The 24625-nt window shown below is 43.0% G+C and overlaps 1 protein-coding gene across 4 annotated transcripts in view; it reads right to left on the bottom strand.

Moving 5' to 3' along the window:
• Positions 1-24625, bottom strand: part of Cdc14a (cell division cycle 14A) — a 162467-nt gene that overhangs the window by 79028 nt on the left and 58814 nt on the right. For 2 of the 4 annotated variants that reach the window (XM_036191051.1, XM_036191050.1), the window contains exons 5-6: positions 19700-19779; positions 1873-1939 (exon numbers count right to left, since the gene is read on the bottom strand). In XM_036191051.1, coding sequence (XP_036046944.1) covers positions 1873-1939; positions 19700-19779 — 147 coding nt within the window. The remainder of the gene's footprint in view (positions 1-1872; positions 1940-19699; positions 19780-24625) is intronic. The other 2 variants (XM_036191052.1, XM_036191053.1) reach the window with 1 other exon arrangement.

Here is a 24625-nt window from a genome sequence, read left to right on the forward strand (position 1 = left end):
GAATGTTTACACAACACATGGACAAGGTGTTATGGTAATGGCAATATAGCATAGTCTGAAAAACACCCTTAAAAGGCAAAAACATGACCATGGTCCGTATACATCCTCCAAGGAGATGCACTCAGTACCATAAAAATAGCCTTGCATGTGTCACCTTAAGCAAGGGGGGGTCTACAAGGGCACATGTGTCTCTCTTTCTATCAGAGCCTTTTAGAACACCATCTGTACTTGGGAACACCCCAACATGAGAAAAAGGCTATGTTTAGAAAGCCTTTATTAATGAATAAAGCCACACCTTTCCTGCAGGGCAGGAAGGATGTCATAAATTTCTATATTGAGATGCCAGATCCCATAATAGGGAGCAGAGATGTCCAGAGGGAGCTGTGTGAATTCCATAAGCACCACAAAAGGAATGGCCCCTATCGGATGGAAGGAGAGGCAAAATAATAATAGCCAGGACCAGAAACACACTCTTCCCTCAGGCGTGTTTCCCAAATGTGTTAATAATGGCTTGTATGCTGGGTAACCTGTCCATAAAGCGCTAGACTACTGTTTATGGATGAACATTTGGGCTAGACTGTTGGTAAGAGTGGGGTGAATGCTTCCAGGCTTGTTGCTGTTTTATTTTAACTACTTTAAAGTTTTTGAGAGTTTAAAATCATTTAAGGGGCTGGAGAAATGGCTTGGCAGTTAAGAGTATTTGTTGCTCTTGCAGAGGACCCAGGATGGGTTTCCAGCATGCACATGGCAGCTCACAATCCTCTGTAGCTCTAGTTGCAGGGGTTGCAACACCCTCTTCTGACCTCTCCAGGCACTGCATGCATGTGATGCAAATAACCTATGTGCAGGCGAAACACTTGGACACGTAAACAAAATTCTTTCAAATAAAATCACTTAAGAATGAAATAGTAAAGTATAAACAGACACATTGAATAGATTTATACTGATTCTCTCAAAATAGGGCAAAGTCCATTTTATGTTACATCAGAAAACAAAAACTTGAGCTAGACTACTGCTTCCGAATTCATAACTGAACAGGTCACAGAAAGCCACATTTCTGATGGCAAATGTCGGCTGTCTGTTCACCACGTAGCTGTGTCCTCTGAGCCCTCTACAGAATTCACGGTACAGCCTGTACAGCTTCTCAGGCTGCAAATTAACCCTGTGCCAAACATTGCTTAACTTTTCCATTAGATCCCTAAATAATTAAATAACTGTGCTTAATTAACTAACTTTACAGTGCATCAGTCACCCGGAGGTATTGTTCAAACACAGGCCACAGGGTCCCACCCCCAGACTTTATGATTCAGTTCGGTCTGGCGCACAGCCAACCTCTGACAGCAATGGCTTAGATAACCTCACACCCCTCCCACTAAGAGCTAGCTTGAAAATAAGACAAATGGGTGATGGAGCCAGAGCAGCAGCAGCCAGAGAGTAAATTTGTCTCAGGGTACAAATGGCTTAAATGAGGAAGGGTAGTCTCTCTCTTCCCCCCTCCCCCACTGCCCTCCACTTTCCTGTCCCTGTCAACACACAAGTGGGTGCTCCACTTCCACATATTTTCAATCTGAGGTTGGCTGGATTTATGAATAAAGAACCAAAGCAGGGTGGGAGAGGGGGGAGGGGCAAAGAGGTTAACGGGCTATAAAAATGACAAAAGTACATTATATACATGCATGAATTTTTCAAAGAAGAAAAATAAATAGATCTTTTAATTTAAAAAAAGGCACTGAAATTGAGGGCTGATTGTAGTTACAAATCAATTATTCAGGAAGTGAAAGGCCTTCTGCTTACTGACTCTAGATCCTTCCAACAGGCAAGGGTGTTGACAATTATTCCTTCCCAGCTTTGGCAAAAGAGGGATAGCATTACCTTTCTGATTCCTTGTAAACAGTCAAGGATGGTGAGGTTGTAAGTGCAATTTCCAAAGGATGCGTCCCTACAAACACAAATAAATGGCATTAGACACTTGCATCCAGATTCTCAAATAATAAATACTAAGTCAGGTGAGAGTGCGGGCTGGACTTGGCAGCAGATCAAGAGCCCTAGCCTTCATTCATATTTCCATCCTGTGTGACATGAGTATAGGCTTGAATGAGTTCCTTGACCTACCAGAAGCTTGGTATCCCTGTAAAGGAAATGAAGATAACCACAGTAGTTGTCACTCACAGGATTGGCTATCAGATGTCATAAAAATCACGTGAGGTCCTCTGTCTAGTGCCTGGCACAGTGGAAGCACTTCAATATTATGGCCACTATTATTATCCTTTGGGGGGGTAGTGGAAGGGTGACACAGTCTTGTTATATACTCCAAGCTGACCAGGAATGACTGCGTAGATCAGGCTGGCCCCAAACTTGTAGCAATCCTCCTGTTTCTGTTTCCTGAGAACCGAGATCATAGAGTGTGTGTGTATCAGGACACCTGGTTCACGACTACTCTTAATAATGATGAATTGGGGTGTTTCATCAAGTGAAGCACGCATGACTATATAAGCATTCTGGCAGGGGAACAACCTCCTGTCAGAAACCAGTGAATCCAAGCCTAAAAAGGTACAAAGCTCTGGGCCCACATATGCGGTCCAACAGAACCTACTAGTTATTTAAATACATCTATGCCATCCCTCCACCGCAAAGAAGAAAGAAAATGATCTTCCTAACACTTCACTCAGTTTACCAGAAATCAGTAAGAGTTCTGAATGCACTATAAAGAGCTCTCAAAAAGACTGGGAAACCACCGGGCGGCGGTGGCACATGCCTTTAATCCCAACACTTGGGAGGCAGAGGCAGGTGGATCTCCGTGAGTTCGAAGCCAACCTGGTCTACAGAGCGAGCTCCAGGACAGTCAGGGCTATATAGATAAACCCTGCCTCAAAAAACAAAACAAAACACTAGGAACCAAGCCAAAAATTATTTATTTAATATTTATTATGGTATGTGTGTGTGTGTGTGTGTATACACATGCTAGCGTGTGCATGCATGTGCACACCTGAGAAGGTCAGAGGCACCCGCTAATGTTGACATTATATGCAGTTGTGAGCTACCTGAGGCATGTGCTGGGAATTGAATTTGAGTATTCTACAAGAACAATGTATGTTCCTAGCCACTGAGCCATCTGTTCAGACCAAAACAATGTTTCAAATTAAAAATAATACTTAAACCTATTGTACTGAAAATTGAGGGCTCCAGGCTGTTTGTAGAGCAGCTTAACGGGTCTGTTTCAGGCAACCTAAAACTAAAGTATCAAGTTCAGGTCAGCTAAGCAAGAACTGGTCCTGGAACTTCCAAGGTGTCCACAGCAAGAAACTTGACCCTGAGTTTCTCAGTCTCTCAGCTGGGCCCCACTGCTGGCCCAAGAAAAGGGCCGTCAGGAACTGCACCTGGCACAGATGTCCCCAACAAGGTTGGCTCAAGGGCAGCATCCCGGGAGGGTGCCAGGAGAACCCTGCCTTTCACACCTAATTAATATAAAGCCAAGTGTTATATCACCAACTATCCAAGGGAGCTTGGTCCTGTGGCATCCCAGCTGTGAGTTAAAAAGCAAAGCTTCACCAGGAAGCTTCAGTATCTAATAACCTAACATAAAAACAGTGACTTACCACTGCTTAACAGAAATGTCTCTTAAGCCCTCACACTTCTGTGTTAGCCCGTGTGAATAGGAAGGCCTAGCCAGACTTCAACAGGGGCTTTATTGATTCTGTTCATGTTGTTTTTAAATGCCATCTAAACTCACAGGTCCAAACAAAACAGTTCCCTTTCCAACTACCTTGAAAAGGTCTGAGATCTGAGATGGCCTACTACTTTAGAGGAATGTAGATTCCTCTGCACACACCCGTCTCTTTAGAATAAGAGGGTTTATCCTAAAGATAGCATCTTAGCAACCCCTTGACCAGTGATCCGATAATGTCTACAAACTCAATTCTTCCATTGTAGTACTGTTAGGTACATAAGATAAATACATAGGATTACCAGGAAGGGGACTCAGTTAAATTTAAACAAAGCTAACCAAAATATAAAAAACATAATTTGTGATACCTTGATGAGTGCTTTTTAATGGGTGAGGGGGTGTGGCAGTGTGAGTGTGCTTGCCTGGCACCAATAAGCTCCCTGGCCACCCCCACCATGCTCAGATTTGTGTAAGTATAGATAATATTTTAAGATAGAGCAGTAATGTGACAATGACATGTCTGTCTGTGATCTTTATTGTGACATAGAGTAGACCACTGGTTCTGCTCTAACTTCCAACATTTGCAATTGAATCTAATCTCAGAAACTAGGAGAGTGAAAATAAAAATACAATGTTGTTCTCAACCAGATTCACTGACTCTGAATTCATTGGTAAATCTAGGTTGAAAGCTGCTGCTTTGCGTGTTTCAAGTTTTAAAATATCAAATAAGACTAAGGGCTGGGGAGACAGCTCAGGTGAGAAAGTGCTTGCCTTGTGAATTTGAGGACCTGGACTGGACTCCTGAATCCATTTTTTTTTTTTTTTAAAGCCTGGTGTGGTATGGTGGTGCACTTTTATCCCAGCACTAGGGAGACAGAAATGGGGACCAGGAGAGCTGGAGTCCCCGAGACTTGCTGACCAGCTAGCCCCACCTCCCTTGCATGTTCCAGGCCAGTGAGAGTCTCTGTCTCAAAAAGGTGAATAGTCCCTAGGGAAAGACACCCCATGATTGTCCTCAGGCCTCCACACACATGCTCACACACAAGTAGTAACTCACATACGCTCACATGCACACAGAAAGAAAGAGAGACTTGGAGGTCCTTATACCTTATACTAAGTCCTTATACCTTATACCCCTAGACACACTTGAATGAGGACATAAACATGAGGTACTGGAGGAGATGCCTGGCCCAGGCTGCCTGAACGTCTGCAAGAGAGTGTTGAGGTTCTCATGACTTCTCTTGTACTTTCACGGCCCCACTACTACAGATGACTGACAAGCAAGTTCTGGTGACTTGGTGAGAGGAAAGTTACCATGCCATGGCACAGGGTTGGTACACAATGCTATCAGTGCAGGCTAAAAAAACAAAAACAAAAAAACAACCAGAAGTTTGCAAAGTGAAAGAGAAAAAGGAAAGCAAATATCAAGTCTATCCTCCAGCCCGGGACAGATGACAAGCCTTGAGAGCATTAGTGCACAAAGTCTCCTGACTGCTCGCGAACAAAACAGGATCCCAAGTCCTGTCCCCAGACTGTTCAAGAGAGGAGAGCTGATGAGGGGCACCTGGCTCAGACACAGTTGCAGGAAAGTAAACAGGGAAGTGATGGCCAAAGCAAACACACACACACACGCACACACACACACACACGCACGCACGCACGCACGCACGCACACAGACACACATAGACACACAAATACACACACACACACACAGACACACATACACACATAGACACACACAAGCACACACAAACACACACACATACACACAAACACACGCAATGCACACAAACACACACAGACACACACGCGCACACACACACAGACACACAAATACACACACACACACGCACACAGACACACATACACACATAGACACACACAAGCACACACAAACACACACACATACACACAAACACACACAGACACACACACACACACACAGACACACACACACACACACAAACATGCACAGACATAAACATACACACATAGACACACACACACACACACACACAAGCACACAGACACACACACACACACACACACACACACACACACACGCACTCACAAATGCCAGTGAAGGTAGAACACACACATCTATCATGTCCCATCAACTCTCTTTAAAGGCTTCCTTTCTCCAAAATGAAGCAAGACAGGGGGTGGTGGGGTGGAGGTGGTCTTTAAACTAGAAATCAGATAGATAAATACAAAATAGAAAACCAAGAAAAATGAATACTACGCAACTGAGGGGAATCTCAGAGGGCTAGAGAAGTGGCCGCACTGGGCCCTTCTAGAGGTGAGATTGAAGGGACTGATGCAAAGGAGATTTGAACGTTCACTGAGGAAGTCGAAAGGTTTGACCGCACAGGAGCAATGTTACTTCCCACTAAAGAAACCAACCCGCCTGCGAATATTCATCAACCCTGGGAACAGTGGGACAGTAAGAGCTCTGTAGCCAGAACAGGAGCCTAAGGAGACCTGCAGACTGCAGTTGGGAAAGCCCGTGCCAAGAATGACTTTTAGCTGTGTTCTAAAAGAAAAGGACTCGGGTAGTTTGGGAAGCACCCGGGCTCTGCTCAAAAGTCCCTTCCTGCTCTCAAGTCCATTATTCAAGGCTTTGGATTCTCTCTTTTCTTTCCATATCGCCCTCCTTGCCAACAAAATTGAAATATTTTCAGGCCTCTGTCATCTTTTAAAAAGAGCCAGGCATCCAAAACTTGCTTGATTCCATATGGTGGTCCTTCAGCTACCTCTTGATCTCTTAAAAATAAGATCACTAAAGACCGTCTTTATCTTTCCAGTGGTTTTTAGTGTGAGTATAATACAATCCCATTGCCATTCAGTCCAGAACGTTCTTACCACACCCAAAAGAAACTATTTGTCTGCACTCCTCCTCTCCCAGGCCCTTGGCAACCACTCACCTGCCTTGTGTCTCTGGATTTACTTGCTTCCTCAAAATCCATGGAACATTCTGCGAACATCATCTCACCAAGAAGTCACCCTCTCCTTTAAATACTCTTTTTTCAGGATCCCCAAGCATTCATTTTACTGCTCTATCATTACTCCCCATACCCCCTTGCAAAGTTATCCTTGAAAGGGAGACCTCAGCAATGCCAATCCAGGCCCCAATTCCTGTCACTGCAGACCCTCTACCAGACTTTAGACGTGCATCAGTATCACCTGAGTGGCTCCTCAAAAACAGACAGACAGGCCACATGGAGTTTCTGAATCAGGAGGTCTGAGACGGGGCCTGCGGCCCTGCATTTCTAAAGCTCTCAGCTGGTGCTGATACTGTAGGTTGGAGGGGACACCAGTCCTACTCAGAATCATCTACAGAAATAACTTCTAAGCAGTGGCCCTCAATCCATCTCTCTAGTACATCAAGGAACTCCTAAACAGTACAGCAGACAGGTGCGGTGGCATGTGCCTGTAATCCCAGTACCTGGGAGCTGAGGCTGAAGGAAGGTTTGAGGCCAACCTAGACTAAACAGCAAGATCTTGTCTCAAAACAACAACAACAACAAAAAAAAAAAAAAAAAAAAAAAAGCAACAATCACAACAGCCTCGCCTAAAAAAAATTTTTTTTTGTAAATAACATAACCATCTTTCCATTTAAGTGCCTCAAATTCACTATATAAGAAAAAAAATCCTCCGGGCTGGGGATGTAGCACTGTTGGTAGAATTCTTGTCTAAAATGCACGAGCCCTGGATTGGATTCCAAGCACTTACTAAAGTTGTTCTTGGCAGGGAACACCTGAAATTCAAGGTCATCCTTAGCTACAGAAGGAGCACAGTGAGTTCAAGGATAGCTTCAGCTTGGAGAGAGAGAGAGACAGACAGACAGACAGACAGACACAGACACAAAGACAGAGACAGAGAGAGACAGACACTGAGAGAAAGAGACAGAGAGACAGAGAGATCTTGAATTTTTATCCTACACCAAAATCACTAGCAACAATTATCTAGCTTTCTGGCATCCTAGGTTAAAAAAAAAATACACCTCCCACCATCCCTCATCCCTCATTTCCACTTGCACCCTGTTTTTCCCTCTTAGGGTCTCCAGAAGGCTTTCTACTCCCAGTCCCAGTGACGTGACCATTTCTAGCCATTCTTACTAGCTTTCTTCACTGAAGCTGGGGTGTTTCTTAAAAGCACATCTCCCTCCCGACTGTCTAACTGTCCTCAGGGTAAAGTTGAACTCCTCAACAGGACCGTAGCCCCTTGATGGATGGCCTCACCTGCATCTCAGCTTCCTTCCTCCTAGTCCCTCACAATGTGCCCAGCCACAGCCGCCTTCCCTGGGCAGTTCAAATCTGGCCACACGTGGCTCTCCCCAGAACCTCTCTCTGCCTTTGCTGCTGTCTGTGCCTCCTCTCCCTCTACTTAGGGTGTCTATGGATACCTTCTAACCTCAGCACAAAGATCATGGCTCTCAGGGGGGTCTCCAACCCTACCTTGAGCTAGTTCTGGACTTCCATCCCTTGCACTTGGATGTAATTACGATCTAAAATTGTATCCTGATATGCTCATTTTGACTTCTGACTCTCGGCTTCTGTATCTATAATAGTTTTGGATCTATACTTTTTTTTTCTTTTTCTTTTTTTTTTTTTTTTGTTTTTTTGTTTTGTTTTGTTTTTTTGGTTTTTTGGTTTTTTCGAGACAGCATTTCTCCGTGAAGTTTTGTTGCCTGCCCTGGATCTCACTCTGTAGACCAGGCTGGCCTCAAACTCACAGAGATCCACCTGGCTCGGCCTCCTGAGTGCTGGAATTAAAGGCGTGCGCCACTGTCACCCAACCTGGATCTATACATTTACTGTTCATCAATGTCACCTTAGCAGCTGGTACAAAATAGATAATAAATAAATGTCTCTAATTACATGCTTAAATTAAACAAAGGAGCTTGGGAGCTCATCAAGAAAATGATCTATAATCTTTTAGGGTTCCTTTTGTTAACTCAAGTAGCCTAAAGCCTCATTTCTCAGTAGCAAGAACAATTTTCTCTGCGTTAATTTCAAATCCTTCCTGCCTGTTTATGGTCATTGTCTTCTGTCTTCTCTAACAATGATTATTGATTGGCACAATTAAAAGCATCGATGTTCCAGGTAGTTTTCTCTCCTTCCTACCATCTACTAAAACAGATGTGCTTTAGAGAAACAAAGAGAAGTTTGAGGCGCTTCGAGGTAAGAATATGTAAAAGTACTTCAACTCTTGCAGTAACAGGCCTCGGCCTTTTGCTTAACTCTGGGTTTGATTCATCATTCATTTGTTCATGTGTTCATTTATTCGTATTCACATTCATTGAACTAAATATTTATTGAGGGAAATAAGAGGATGTATTGCATTTTCCTACTTACCTCACAAAAGGAGGGGGAAACACACACACCCCTGGCTACCTAGAAAAACTCCATCCCTAAGCCGTATCTGTCATGATAATCTGACCACATCTTTACTCTGCTGACCTGGTGAGCACAAAGCTGCTCTTTATTCAGGAGGTAAAATAAAACCTTAAGACCCAAAATTTCTAACTACCGGGTCACCTGTCCACTGCTGAAGACAGTCATGTGTCTCTAGCCTTCAATAAAGAAGACTAGTGTCACCGCCAACCTTGGACGAGGCACATCCAAACACAAAGTTAGCTCTGCCTCCCTCTGAGCATCATCTACACTTCACCCATCCTGGTATTCTTTCTACAAGTGACTTCTGGCTTAATAGTCACTTGAGCTGCTACTGGGTGATTATCAAAGTCCACACTGATCTTGGGAGCACCAATACAGATTTGTTAAACAAAACAAAACAGACAAAATGAACCAGATGAATGACATCTGAATACAACCAACAGCTGAGACTGTTTTAACCTCCAGTTTTCTTTTTAGTATTTAGTTTGCAGGAAAGCAGGAAAAAAAAATACACTAAAGGAAACTAGCCTCACTATCCACAATTAGGTAAGTAAATGAAAGGGCCTGATTCTCTCCGGTCCCAGACATGTCTTATATAGGTGCCCAAGAGTTACTGTAAAACAGTCAGAAATCTTGAAAGCCTAGATCAGTTGTAAATAACTGCACTCACACAAGCATGGGCAAACACTCTATAAAGCTAGTTGGCCAACACACCACCTCTTGTAACCTAAGAATTTAAGAAACCACTCAGAGTGAAGCAACCGTGTAAGGTCAATGAGATGAGACACTGAGTCCTAAGAAACACATGGCTGGGGATATCGTTGTTCCAAGTGAAGAATGGAGACAAGGCACACAGTGTGGGGACTCCACTAAAGGATAAAAGGGACCAATGGCAAACAGACTAACAAATACTAACAGATGCCTCTCAACTACATGTGCTTTGAGCCCATGAGTCTCTGCAAAGGCTCTGTATAATAAGTAGTTAGGTAGGAACTGTGGAAATATTTGGGAAGCAGTAGGTTGGAAATGATCTCAAAGGTCCTCTAAGAACTTCTCTAAGCACTTCTCAGTCACAAAACTGTGAGCTTCCTAAAAACAGAAAGCATGTCCTTTGTCTATATGCCCAGAGAATAGTGCAGAGTTACACACACAGCTATGTTAAACATGTTGTTTAGCAAATGAATGAATAAATCATGAGTGCACTAGAAGTTCACTCAAAAATTTTTGAACCCCTCTAGTTGCTGGAAACCACTGATCTTTCAAAGCTACATATACATTATTTCTCAAAACAGCATAATATACCCTATATCATTTCTATCCGATAGAAATGCAGTGACAATCACAAAATAGAAGCAAATATATTACTATATTTTTAACTATGTTAAAAATAACCAAATTAATTTTAATAATAATTTTGTTTAATCAAATATGTTATGCACCTATTCAATAGTTATATTTCCCCTTCTTTCAAAAAAAATTTTTTAATAGGGTGTGTTCACATGTGAGTGTATCTCTTGCACGGGCGTGCACATGTGCCACATGGAAGTTGGAAGACAACTTTCAAGAGCTGGTTCTCTCCTTTCACCACGTGGGTCTCCAGGGATCTAACAAGTCACCAGGTTTAGCAGCAAGTGCCTTCACACACTGAGCCACCTCACAGGCTCACTCTTTAAATCCAACTGCAATCCATCTCAATTTGGACTTGACAGGTTTCAAGTGTTCAGTAGCACATCCTGGATGGTACCGCCCTAGACTTGAGAACCAGACACTGTCAGGTCTATAGTGTATGACCCTATATTATCTAATCCCCAAGAACGAGACACCATTGCATCTACCTCACATGATGCTACACTACCATGTTATCTCTGAGAACTTCCAACCTCTGATCGAGTTGATTGCATCTGAAGGAGAGCGGCAGGGCAAAGCAGAGTGGGCTGCTTGTATTTTTCAGACCAACAAGACAGAAATAAATTTGTGGAGACAATGAAGCTGCCCCCGAAAGAGCAAAGCCAAATGGCCTTATGGGGGCGGGGTCCAAAGCTGTGTATGACCTTTACCGAAGTAAAAGGTGAAATAGGGTCTTCTCCTACTTTTCAGACTTAACATCTGACTTCAGACAAATCACTTGACTCAGGACACAAAAATGGATGAGAACTTGGTTCTAAATCATGGCTGAAAAGGTCACAGAAAATCAGCAAGACAGAACCTGAACAGAGCTAACCATAGCACCAGGAAGACAGATACGGAGCTTTGCTCTGCGTCTCTGATCAACTTTTGACCGATACCCACGTAACAATACAATTTTTCCATGCATGTGTGCGTGTGTGTGTGTGTGTGTGTGTGTGTGTGTGTGTGTGTGTGTCTGTGTCTGTGTCTGTGTCTGTGTCTGTGTCTGTGTCTGTGTATGTATGTATATGTACAGTGTTAGTGTGTATGTATACATGTGTGTACATGTTTGGTGGCCCGATATCAATATTGGGTGTCTTTCATTATTGCTCTCTAACTTATTTTATTGTTAATTTTTATTTTTTATGTGTAGGAATATTTTGCCTGCATGTGTGCACACCACATGCATGCCCAGTGCCCTCAGAAGTCAGAAGAGGGTTTTGGGGTCCCCCAGAACTGGAGTTATGGATGGCTGTGAGCACGAGGAAGCCGGGAATTGAACCAGGGTCCTAGGCAAGTGCAGCCAGTGCTGTTAACTGCTGAGCCATCGTTCCAGCTCCCCACAACTAATTTTTTAGTGATTTGTTTGTTTTATTTTATGAGTGTTTTGCTTGCAAGTATGTCTGTGCATGTGTGTGCCTGGTGCCCTCAGAGGTCAGAAGAGAGCATTGCATATCGTGGAACTGGAATTGTGGATGGATGTGAACCACCATGTGGGTGGGTGTAGGAATCAAACCCAGGCCCTGTGCAAGAACTACAAATGCCCTTAACCATTGAGCCTACTCTCCAGCCCCACAACTTATTCTCTGAGGCAGCATCTCTCTCTAAACCTAGATTTGCCAATACTGACTGGCAGCAAGCTCTGGAATCCACCCATCTCCACCCTCCATTCCTGCACCTCCACTACTTGGGCTATAAACACACACATGGGTTCTGGAGATCATAACTCTGGTCCTCATCCTTGCACAATAAATTCTTTACCCACTGAGCCATCTCACCAGCCCACAACTTTTCCTTAATAAAAATAATGGGGCTGGAGAGATGGCTCAGAGGTTAAGAGCACTGGCTGCTCTTCCAAGGGTTCTGAGTTCAATTCCCAGCAACCACAGGGTGGCTCACAACCATCTATAGTGAGATCTGGTGCCCTCTTCTGGCCTGCAGGCACACATGCAAGCAGAACATTGTATACATAATAAATAAATAAATCGTTAAAAAAATAAATAAAAATAATGGGAAACCGTCATAGAGGTAAGTGGTTGCAGTCCCCTCCTCTCCCACCTTATCAGCTGAGGCTGCTAGGCACAGAGAGAACACAAAAGTTTGGCACTGACCCCACTACAGAAGCTTGGGGGCCAGGAATCTGGAGCCACAAAAGTAGGAACAATACAAAAAAATAGTCTGAACCAAATTTCACAACATAAATCACTGCCATATGATCCTTTCATATGATTTAAGACAGAGATGGAACTCACCTCCCTGTGCATTTAAGGAGTCACAAAGCCCCTAAAGGTTGTCTCTGGCCTCAGATTCTGTAGGTTAACTGCCATGTTATGAAGAAGAAAAACCTGGTAAGAATCTACTTTTCACGGCTTCCCAAGCTCCAGAAAACACTGCATAGCCATTCAGAACAGACTAAGCAGGCTGGATGGCAGAAGTCAGATGTTCTCAAACCTCACTGGATTCTTCTCCAATGCCAAGCACCAAATCAGCAGTTTACAAAGGCTCCATGAAGTCCTTGGACAGACCCCAAAGACCACCAAGAAGCAGTAGAGAATCAAAAGAACATTTCAGCCAAGTGTAACAGCACAAGCTTTTAATCTCAGCACTGGAGGCAGAGGCGAGAGGATCTCTGTGAGTTCAAGGCCAGCCTGGTCTACAGAGCTAGTTCCAGAACAGCCAGAGCTAAATTATCTCAAAAACAAGCAATAAGCAAACAAACAACAAAAAACATCACAAAACACATTTTTGTTTCCACATTTTGGAAACTCAAGAGAAAAATATATATGTGGTAAGGAGCTGTTACCCTGTCAAGTAAAAAGTTAATTACTAAACAAACCTTGACAAAAATCATAATGCCATAGTAGAGCTAGCAGGTATCTGGTATGTTTAATGTGAACAGATATGTTTTATAATCACATCCAACATCTACCAACCTATGTTTACTTTGCTTTAGAGGAAGGCATCCTTGTGCCAAGTTCTAAGTGGCTGCTGACCCTTTTGAGCCTTTGTTAAAAGAACTGCAGGTTCTGGCATGCCCGGAAGATCTACAATAATTGCTTTGGAGATTTCCCATTAAGGTGCAGCCTCATAGCTCAGCAACCAAGTCATCACTAAGGGTCATCCGCAAACACAACAAATACCTCCCTTAACACAAACACTAGGAGTCCTTTTGCAAAGTTAAGTGTCATTAAAGGATTGTCAATGGGAGGTTTGTGAGTCCTGGTAAGGAAGACTGGTCTCAGGCTGCTCTGGGAGAAAGCTTGGATATTCCTGTTCATATTGTACTAAAATGTCACTATTTGAAAAGCCACTTTTATTTCCCAGACTCTCAGGAAGCAGCACAAAAACAGTTCTACAGACCATAGCAAATTATTCTGATCCCAAGAGATCATTTTGTCCCACTGAGATGTGGATCGGGAAAGCTGCCTTAGAATGTTCCAGAAGAGTAGTTCTGCCTCGTGTTAATCAGGAGGGAAACTGTACTTTGGAAAATGGTGGGTTAAACAGATTGTTTCATTATTCAACATCAACCAAATCTTTCATATAGGAATATGCTTTACAAATTCCCAAGAGAGAAAGGGTGAAACTTCAATCATTTCACTTGGGCATCATTCCACGTATCATCGGAGAGCGTTTCTCTTTAAGTGGCCACAAGTTCACACATTAGGGCCACACAGAAAGCATTCAAAAGCCAATACCCAGGTCTCAACTGGGGTCAATTGCATCAGAACTTCCGGTAGTGGGACCCGGGTGTCGATAACTTCTTAAAGCTTCTGAAGTTCAAACAAGCTGGAGTAATCGTGACTGGGAAACACTGACCCACAGCTAAAGACTCAAGCCTCTTCTGCAAGCTTGGAGGTGGGGGCTTAGGGCAGGAGAGGGGAGAGGGGGCCAGAAGAGGGTAATGGGGAGGGGGAGCCATGGCATACAAATTGTATTTCTGGACCTACTCAGAAAAGAACTCTCAAAGGCAAAACATACCAACAGCTAGAGGCAGGCTGTTGGACTCCCTACCTCCACCTCACCTAGCCATCTTTTCCATGTCAGGCTTCTTGGACATGTCTTTAAAACTAAGTCTCTGGGGGCTGGAGAGATGACTCAGTGGTTAAGAGCACTGATTGCTCTTCCAGAGAACCTGGGTTCACTTCCCAGCACCCACATGACAGTTCACGACAGTCTATAACTCCAGTTCCACCCTCACACTGACATACATGCAAGCAAAACACTCATGTACATAAAATAAAGATAAATAAATTAAAAAAAAAAAAAAAAAAAAAACTAAGTCCCTGGGCCAGGCAGTGAGGCAGAGGCAGGCTAATCTCTGAATTCAAGGCCAGCCTGGTCTGCAAAGTGAGTTCCAGGACAGCCAGGACTAAACAGAGAAACCCTATCTTGAAAAACCTAGATAGATAGATAGATAGATAGATAGATAGATAGATAGATGGATGGATGGATGTATAAATGGATGAATAAATAAATAAACAAGCTAAGTCCTTGGGTCTTACTTTCTGAGTGATTTTATTCTCCTTAATTTTTCTTTCCTTCTTTCTTTCTTTTGGTTGGTTGGTTGGTTGGTTGGTTGGTTTGATTTTCAAGACAGGGTTTTTCTGTGTAGCCCTGGCTCTCCTGGAACTCAAACAGACTTTGGCACATTTAGGAATCATTACCAACAAACAAAAATAAAAAATAAAATAAAAAGCCTTATGAAGCTGTTTTTTTTTTAAAGACCCAAGGAAGCCGCTCAGCTGGTCAAGTGCTTGCCTTATAGACATGAAGACCTGCATCTGAGCATCAGGACCCACATAAGAAAATGCCAGATACAATGCTCTGTGCATCTGAGCATCAGGACCCACATAAAAAACCGCCAGATACAATGCTCTATGCATGCTTGGGGTTTTTGTGTTTGTTCTTTGGCTGCTAGTGGTGGTGGTGTTTTAGAATGGTCTGGGTGAGATTTTAAAGATTTTTTTCTATTCGTGATCTTTCTTTTGTTATTGAAAAGAAAAATCTTCAGGATTGGGGATTTAGCTCAGTGGTAGAGCACTTGCCTAGCAAGTGCAAGGCCCTGGGTTCAGTCCTCAGCTCTGGAAAAAGAAAAAAAAAAGAAAAGAAAGAAAAGAAAAATCTTCATACACTATATTCTAATTATGGCTTCTCCTCTCCAATGCCTCCCAGATATGCTTATAATTACAGTACTGGGGAGACAGAGAGAGGTGGATTCCTGGGGCTCATCAGCCAGCACATTTAGCCTGCTTGATATGTTTCTTCGGGCCAGTGAGAAACCCTGTCTCAAAGAAATGGTGGACAGCACCTGATGAATGACACCTCCACTTGTGTGCACCTGCACACGTATGAATACAAACACACACACACACAGAGCACACATGCATGCATGCGTGTATGCGCGCGCACACATAAATCTCAAAGAAGAGGACGCAATTTAGTCAATATTTCATGTTTTATAAACTTAGAGCTTTCACAATTGCTATTTTATGAAGTCTCTAAAAGTGCAGATATGAAAAACCACTAACATTGGCTAACCACAAAAACAATTCACTAAGGGTGAGGGTGGGGGGATCTTGTGAGTCTTTAGACAAGAAGCAAATCATGTGACTTTATCAAATGCTTGACCGAGAGCGTAGACTCAGCTTGGGGCATTCTGAAAAGGAGAAGGCGCAACTAGACTCATCCAGGCTTGCCAAGTCAAACTCTGCTGGCTCTGCCCCCAGAACTGAAGGTCCCTTGTTCCCGCAAAGGCCAGCTGCCAAGCCGGCCCCGAGGACACACAGACTCAAAGAACTAAAATATCCTTTCCTCTAGTTTTCGGCCACACTCGCTCTTGATAAACACATTGGCCAGTCTCAGAACAAGTGAAAGAACGATTTTCAATACAAATACCTTACCATTCAGGAGAGTACCCTAAGAATGACTTCTGAACAGTAAAGCCACCGGTGACACTTCTGAAGAGGCACAGTGCACCAGAGATGACCAACAAACAACAAAGTCAAATATACTTGAGTCGGGCAAGAAGTGGTATAGACGCACAGGTCGTTCTTCTGAATCTGTCTCATTTTCAGTGACTTTGTGTGAGTTCCCGTGTCTGTGTGTTCCTGTGTGAGCGCACTGTGTGTGTGTGTGTGTGTGTGTGTGTGTGTGTGTGTGTGTGTGTATGAAGGAGCATGCTGAACCCGTTTCCAGGGGCTGTCCATCTTGTTAAGTTGAAACAGGGTTTCTCAATGAGTTAGGGCTCACCGAGTAGGCTGAGTTGGCTAGGGACTCACCCGCCTCTGCTTCCCTAGTGCTGGAACTGTGAATCTATGCCACCAGAGCTGGCTTTTTCATGCGGGTCCTGGGGACCAAACTCCATTCCTCATGCTTATACTGCAGACACTTTAACAATTGAGCTATCTGCCCCAGCCCTGTAGGGAAATGTCAATTGGGTTTGCAGAATGCTATAATTATAAAGTTGAACTATAACTTCAAATAGAAAGAGAAGCAGATCAATTATTTTATCTTAATGATGTACTGATACCAAATACTACAAACCTCATATGATTTAGTACTCTACCAAACATAGCATAATTTTTGAAAACCTGTGACATTTGAATTTAAAAGTACCTAAAAATCAACTCCTGGGCTCCTGGGCTCCAGGGCTCCTGGGCTCCTGGGCTCCTGGGCTCCTGGGCTCCTGGGCCCCAGTTTTCCCTCGTCAAATCTTTGTCCTCAGTCCGCCCACACGAACTCTAATAGGACATTAGCATTATTTCCTGTATCTTTTCATTTATATAAGCTATATTGAGTTGCTCCAAAGCTGGTAACCAGTCCTCACTGTCTTTAGATCCCTAAGACTCCCACAGTGATTGGCATGGGAAAAAGCAATACATTACTGTATTGTTTTCTCTTGGGACACAAATAGGAAAACATGTCCATTCTCAAGAGAAGTCATCCCCGCAAACAAGTAAGTATAAGACATTTGAGTGCATGGTGTGTGTACCACTGTGATACATAAAATATACTAGAGAACTACAGGCAAGAGGCCTGTCAACCTTCTGGGGGGAATAAAGGGCTTCATAGTAAATGCTCAAGTAAACATTGGCTTAATGAATGAATTTTGAGGAAGAGCATTATTTAAATTCACAGAAGCCATAAAACTCTTTTATTAGGAATAGTGAGAATATACAATATGATGGTTTGAATGAGAAATAGCCTCTATAGGCTTGGGCATTTGAAATCCTTAGCCCCTGGCTGGTGGCGCTGTTAGGACAGCTTTAGGTGGTGTAGTTAGCTGGAGGAAGTATGCCACTGGGGATGAGCTCTGATGTTTAAAAGCCACGGGCCATGCCCATTTGGCAGTCTCTGCCTGTGCTTGAGGTATAAGAAGTGAGCCCTCTGCTCTTCTAGCTGCCTGCTGTCTGCTGCCTGCTGCCTGCCATCACGGACTGCTATCCCTCTCGGACCAGAAGGCCAAATCAGCCCTTCCTTCTCTAGATCACCTTCATCATGATGTTTTATCACAGCAGTAGAAAATCACTAACGTATATGGGAACTCAGACATTTCAGAGAAGAGCACAGGCAAATACGACAACCATACCTTCCACAAGCTATCAAAATAGTCTTTCTTAGAAAAATACAAGCAAAAGAAAGTACATTTAGATGGATAACTGGGGATCCTGGGAGGGGAGGAGGTGGAAAGCTGGCTCAACATTTTATAGCGCATAGTGCTCTAGAGAGGACCCAAGTTCAATCAATTTCCAACTTCCATATCAAATGGTTCACAACCATCTATATCTCCAGCCCCCAGGGAATCCAATGCCCCGGCTGCCACTAGCACTGGCACTGACATGCACATACCCACACACACTGTGCACATACCCACACACACTGTGCACATACCCACACACACTGTGCACATACTCATACACACACTGTGCACATCCCCACACACTGTGCACATACCCACACACACACTGTGCACATACCCACACACACTGTGCACATACTCACATACACTATGCACATACACACACTATACACATACCCACACATGTAATTTTTAAAAATAAATCTTTAAATGGATAACTGCTAACAGCAGTAATATAATGTAACAATTGAAAACCGTCTAGACAATGAAGATAAAAGTATAACATAAAATAAAAGGAGAAAAAGGCCTTGTGAGTGATATAACCCAGATGATAATGAAGCCGAGGCCACAGTGAGTACCAGAACTGGTGTTAAGAGGTCTGTGATAACATTCCCTGGCCTCAGGGAGTCTCTACCTAGAAACAACTCACATCCTAGCATTTGCGGGGAAACGGCTTCTATAGGCCAACTCCAGAAAAGCAATAGTTCTTTCATCTGAACACCTCACTTTCTGAACACATAACTTTCTGAGTTATCAGAAAAACACATCTTAGGTTACAGACAAGGTCAAAATTCTAGAAAGACACGAGGGTCTAAACCAAGGAACAAGTGCCTCTGCACTCCTAAATATTCCTCTTCATATTTCAGTAGATGACTATAATTTCTTGATGTCTGACAATACTGCAATAAAACTCTCTAGAGTATTTTTAGTTTCTTAAAACTAACCTGAGATAATGTGAACAAAAAAGCCACAATGAAAAGGATTCGAACTGACCTACAGATCGGACTGGAAGAGAGCGGTTAAAGGCACTCCTGTACATTACACAGCAATGAGGCAGACTGAGGACGCTTTCCACCTCCCAACACACACTAACACAATATTCTTTTCCAATGCTGAAATGAGGTCAAACTTCCCTGACAATGAGCATAATAAAGAAAGGCTCTTAGATCTGACCCAAGTGAAGCCTGTGGTCCCTGGAGGCACTCTGTGGGCCTAGCATCTATCAATAGCCCTACCAGGCGGTCAGAGCTCAGCCAGTGCTCATGAGGTGAAAGAATGGATAAACCTGTGATGTAATTACTGAAATCCAATTAGCTCATCAATCAGGATCTCTGCACTTTAAGTACATTGTCAAAGTACAGAAAAGATTTAAGGGTAGGGGGAGATGTCTAAAAAGAAAAAGCCATGGTTTTTTTTTTTTTCTTCCTAGTTGAAGGGAAGAGCCTAAAAATAAAAAATAAGAACTATCTTCAGAATTTAGAGGGGGGCAAAAAAAGTTCTCATTTCATGTCGGACAGCATCATGGTCATAGCCGTAGGACAGTTACAAAGCCCGTACCCCTACTCTGGCCGAGCCAAATGCAGCCCAGGTCCCCACAGCAGTTGTACCTGAATGGAAGGAAAGGGGGGTTTGAGCCAGACAGGAGCGCTCTGTAGGCTTCTTCTGGTGTCTTCTTTAAGTAGATAACCTATGACAGACAAACAATGAATAACATTTAGAACTCTACACAAAACTAACTACTCAACAAATTTGCATTTTGCTTCCTTCACTGGGAGTCATAAGCCATGGGGAACTGCTGCTCTTTTAGGTGTCTCAGGTTTTTATTTTGGTTCTTTTGCTCTTTGGTTTTAGGTTGTTTTTGAGATGGAGGTTTCCATCTGTAGCTCTGTGGCTGGTCCTCACTAGGCAGACCAAGCTGGCCTCAAACTCACAGTGGACCTCCCGGCTCTGTATTCTCAGTGCTAAGATTCCAGGTATATACCTCCATGCCTGGCCTGTTGCTCTTTGGACAGCCAACCAAGTTGCCAACATTCCCACTCAGTTTGAAGCTGAGCAGCCACCTTGGGTTACAAATGGATGGGTGTTAGACGGACAATGGTGGCGCACACCTTTAATCCCAGCACTCGGGAGGCAGAGGCAGGCGGATCTCTGTGAGTTCGAGGCCAGCCTGGCCTCCAAAGCGAGTTCCAGGAAAGGTGCAAAGCTACACAGAGAAACCCTGTCTCGAAAACCAAAAACAAAACAAAAAAAAGCAAAAACAAAAAACGGATGGGTGTTTAGAGAAGGAGGCAGGTCCTTGAAGAAGCCAGACAAGGTTCACAAATCCCACTGAACAGACACAGTGTGGGGTAACTATTGTACCTCTATCATTGGTCTCCTTACCAAAGACCAACAGTGGCTTCTTTTCCCTTCACAGACAGCCAGGGAGTAACTCAGTGCCTGATATGACACTCCTAACTCACAGTGAGCGCTTTTCCCGTGGATGTCAAGTGACATCTCTGTCCCAAGAGAAAAGCCGGTGTGGCTCTCTACAGGCTTGGTGAAATCTTCATGAAACTTATGAAAGTGAATGCTGGGAAACGCATTGGTTCCTGATGCCAGGGACATATTGATAAACTAGCAATACGTAAACCAGCAAGAAGGAATCTTTAAAACCATATACAATTTCTGTTTGGTAACATATTGCCTAAACAGCCTATCAGATTCTGTGTTGAGTACGGGTACCACTCTTTATAGAATTTACATTATTGTGGCATAAAGACGATAATTAATAGTCAGGGGAGTCTCTGAGAATGTTCTGGTGACTTTGGGATAGGGAGAAGCATGAGAAGGGCAGGGCGAGGGACTTGGGGTGGGACAAAGCTCATGGATAGAGTAGACAGACAGCAAGCAGCAGGGAGCTGTCAGGAGGGCAAAGATGTTGGCATAGGACAGAGCTTGGGTTCTGTGTGGATGGGCAGCGGGAGCAGGGAGGGGGGCAAGGTGGAAGGTCGGAACAAGACAAGGACTGAACACTGCAGGGTGTGTTAGGCTTTATTCGGAGCACACTGAAGACGTGATTTCTGGAGAAAGGGCATTATTCCTTCTCACCTGTAGTTTCAATCTAACTTAATTCCTAAAAGCCTCTCTACCTAGAACCAATGGCATTATGTCCTTCCTCTGTCCCAACATCAAGATCCTGTGCGTTCAGTTACAAGGCAGACAAGCAATCCCAGTTTTTCAAAGCAGGGTTTTCCTTTCTCCCCTCCACGCACCAGAAATACATAGCATGCCTTCACTTGCTAATGATTTCAAAACTAGTAGCCCTTGTGAATTCTCTAAAGAAAAGTAATGTAATAGACAAAGGGAAAAAACAAAACAAAACAGGATATCTAGTAGCTGGGAAGGTGGCTCAGTCATTAAACTGTTCGCTTTGCAAGCATGAGGACCTGAGTTCAATCCCTAGAACCCATCAGAATAAACAAATAAATATACACATAAGCCAGGTATGCTGTGTGTTACAATCCCAGTCCTGAGGAGGCAGAGATAGGCCGGTCCCTGGGACTTACTAGCCAGCCAGCCTGTCTTAACCAGCTCCAGCACCATCTTGTCTCCAGAGAGAACAGCAGCAGAGGTATGACACCTGAGGTTGTCATCTGGCCTCCCCATTCATGTACACGCACACACAAATGCATGTGCATCCCCCACACAAGCACACCTAACCTCAAGAGCAAATTCCCATATTCCATTGGCAAAGAGGAGGTGGGCAAGGCACACACCCGCCAAAGTGAACTGAGTCTGAAGTACAAACACCACCCAGATAAATTATTGCCTTCAAAAAGACGGCTGAGGACAGGAGACGGCTGAGAATCGTGAGTCTAGTTGCCGCTCAAATCACTTGAAAAATCCATTTAAACGACTCCTAGCTTCAAGGGTTCTTGGCAGTAACTAGTGCTACAATGTAACTGTACTGGACCCTGCTGGGTGGGTTATGTAATAGAGCCGGTGATAAAGCAGTGTTTTCTCCAGCTCAAGCAGGCCACCGGAGTTTGAAAGTTGCCTATGGCCGCCACCAGAGAAAGCTGCCGGGAGAAGGCGGCTGTATTTAGATTAGATAATTAAAGCTTACACAGCTACCATTGAAAAGTAAAAATACATTTCCTCCTAAAGAGCAATTACACTAATTCCCTTTAATCTTGAGCTGTAGGTGCTGCAGGAAGCAGTCACCCCAACCCACATGAAAACCCTCTGCAGCCAGGCTGCTCCACAGGGCTTCCCTCCGCATCCCACCTGCAGGACTTAGCACACGTGAGCCATGTTCTCACACTGTAAGATGAGAACCTTTGTTTTTATTTTTATCCCAGCACTAAATTATTAATAGGTGCAAAGTGAAACCCAGCAGAGCCCATCTAAATTCCAGGAAGATTCCTGGGGCGTCTGTTATGGGTTGACCTTTTACAGTCTGGAGGAAAGTGCTTAGGGAGAGTCGGGAAATATTCTCCTCAGACAAGAGATCATTGTTCAATGATGCATGCATGCATGGTCGCTCACTAAAATACAAAATCCCATATTTTTTTATTTTTTTTATTTTTATTTATTTATTTATTTATTTATTTTTGCCAAGAGGAAGCATGCATGTTATATGTATTCCTAGGTCACATCTTCTAGGATGAGACGGGGTGTAGAGAGGGAGAGAAAGACAGGGGTACAGAGACAGAGAAACAAAGAGTCTGACTGAAGCCTGCAGGGGAACTAACATTTATGGGCCTTGTAGTCATTGAATCCAAAGCCCAAAAATGTACGGATTGTTCCAAACCCCACTGCTGCTCTGTAGGAGGATTAGCATTTGAACACAGACCCCACTCCAAACATCTTGAAGAAAGGACTTCCTTTGCCCAGTTCCTAAAACAACTGTTCATGGTTTTTAAAATCAGGAGGGTTCAAACTGTTAACAACAGAGGTTTGTGGGGACGACTCAAGGTGATATAGAATTGGAGAAAAGAGAACATTCTATTCTATTACTATTTTTGTACAGGTGTGAACAAATTTGTTTTTTACATGGGAAGTAACTAAATTAGTTATGAAATGTTTAATATATTCTTTCTCTAAAAGTAGTTCATTTGATTAAGAGCCCCAAAGTTGTGCTAGAAAAGCCTAATATTTCTAAAAATGTTTTCTGGAACTAATTTCAGAGGACCTACTAGATATTTTGATTTATCTTTTTGGCTTCTAAAAGGGAATATATACGTGTGTGGGGGGGTGTGTGTTAGTGTGTGTGTGTATGTGTGTGTGTATGTGTGAGTGTGTGAGTGTGTGTATGTGTGTGTGAGTGTGTGTGTGTGTATGTGTGTATGTGTGTGAGTGCATGTGTGTATGTGTATGTGTGAGTGTATGCATGTGTGTATGTGTGTATGTGTGTATGTGTGTGTATGTGTATGTATGTGTGTGTATGTGTGTGTGAGTGTATGTGTGTGTATGTGTGTATGTATGTGTGTGTATGTGTGTGTGTGAGTGTATGTGTGTATGTGTGTATGTATGTGTGTATGTATGTGTGTATGTATGTGTGTGTGTATGTGTGTGTATGTGTGTGTGTATGTGTGTGTGTGTATGTGTGTGTGTGTGTGTGTGTGTACTTTCTACCCCTCTCTCTAGCTATTAACATACATAATCCAATGGAAAGAATTTTCCCAAATTTTCATTGATACCATTTGACAAAATCATTAACATAGACAGTATTTCATTTCACTCCAATTTAGTGAGTGACACATACATTACTTAGATAAAAGTGTTCTATCATTGCCAGGAAGTCCTACAAACCTCTTCAATTTAAAAAAAAAAAATGGTTACTTATTTTTAACCAAACACAAGACTGTTAATTAAAGTGATTTTTTTTTTCAATTCAATTAACTTCGATGCCAGACACCAAAGATTTTTCCATTTGTTACATACGTGATTTCTGAGAGGCAGGATCATAGCACATACTATCAAGAGATAAAGGGGTTTTATTTTAAAACCAAAAGAAAAATTACAGTACTCCAAACTAAAATAATCTGTAATGTTTATCGATAAGCCAGTGACGCCTAAACTTCAATTATCATGGACTAACTCTACTGCCCCATACATCACCACGTACTACCAAGTCTCTCCATATAGACACTCTGTTACCATACATCAACATAATTAACATGTTTTCTACTATTACAAATGGAAAATCTGCCACTGAATCAACACACAAGTGAATATTACAATACATAACTTAAACTGGGAAGCATCTGTAGGTATATCACACAGTGACAATGTGTCAAATAACAAATCTTTCCTAACTTCCCAGAGTACCAGACTACCACCAGACATTATTCAAAATGTTCTCAGAACTGACTTGCAATGCTTCTAAATTATATTTTAAGCTAGAGCCTAATGTCACTGGATCCATAAAGCCTATAAAAAATAATATATGTGGTTTTCAGAAGCATCTCGGGATTTGTAACTCTGACAATTTACTCTCTCAATTTATAATTCTTGTAATCTGACAATTTATTCTCCCCAATATACAA

Source organism: Onychomys torridus, chromosome 6 (genome assembly GCF_903995425.1).
Source record: "Onychomys torridus chromosome 6, mOncTor1.1, whole genome shotgun sequence".
Lineage (NCBI taxonomy): Eukaryota > Metazoa > Chordata > Mammalia > Rodentia > Cricetidae > Onychomys > Onychomys torridus.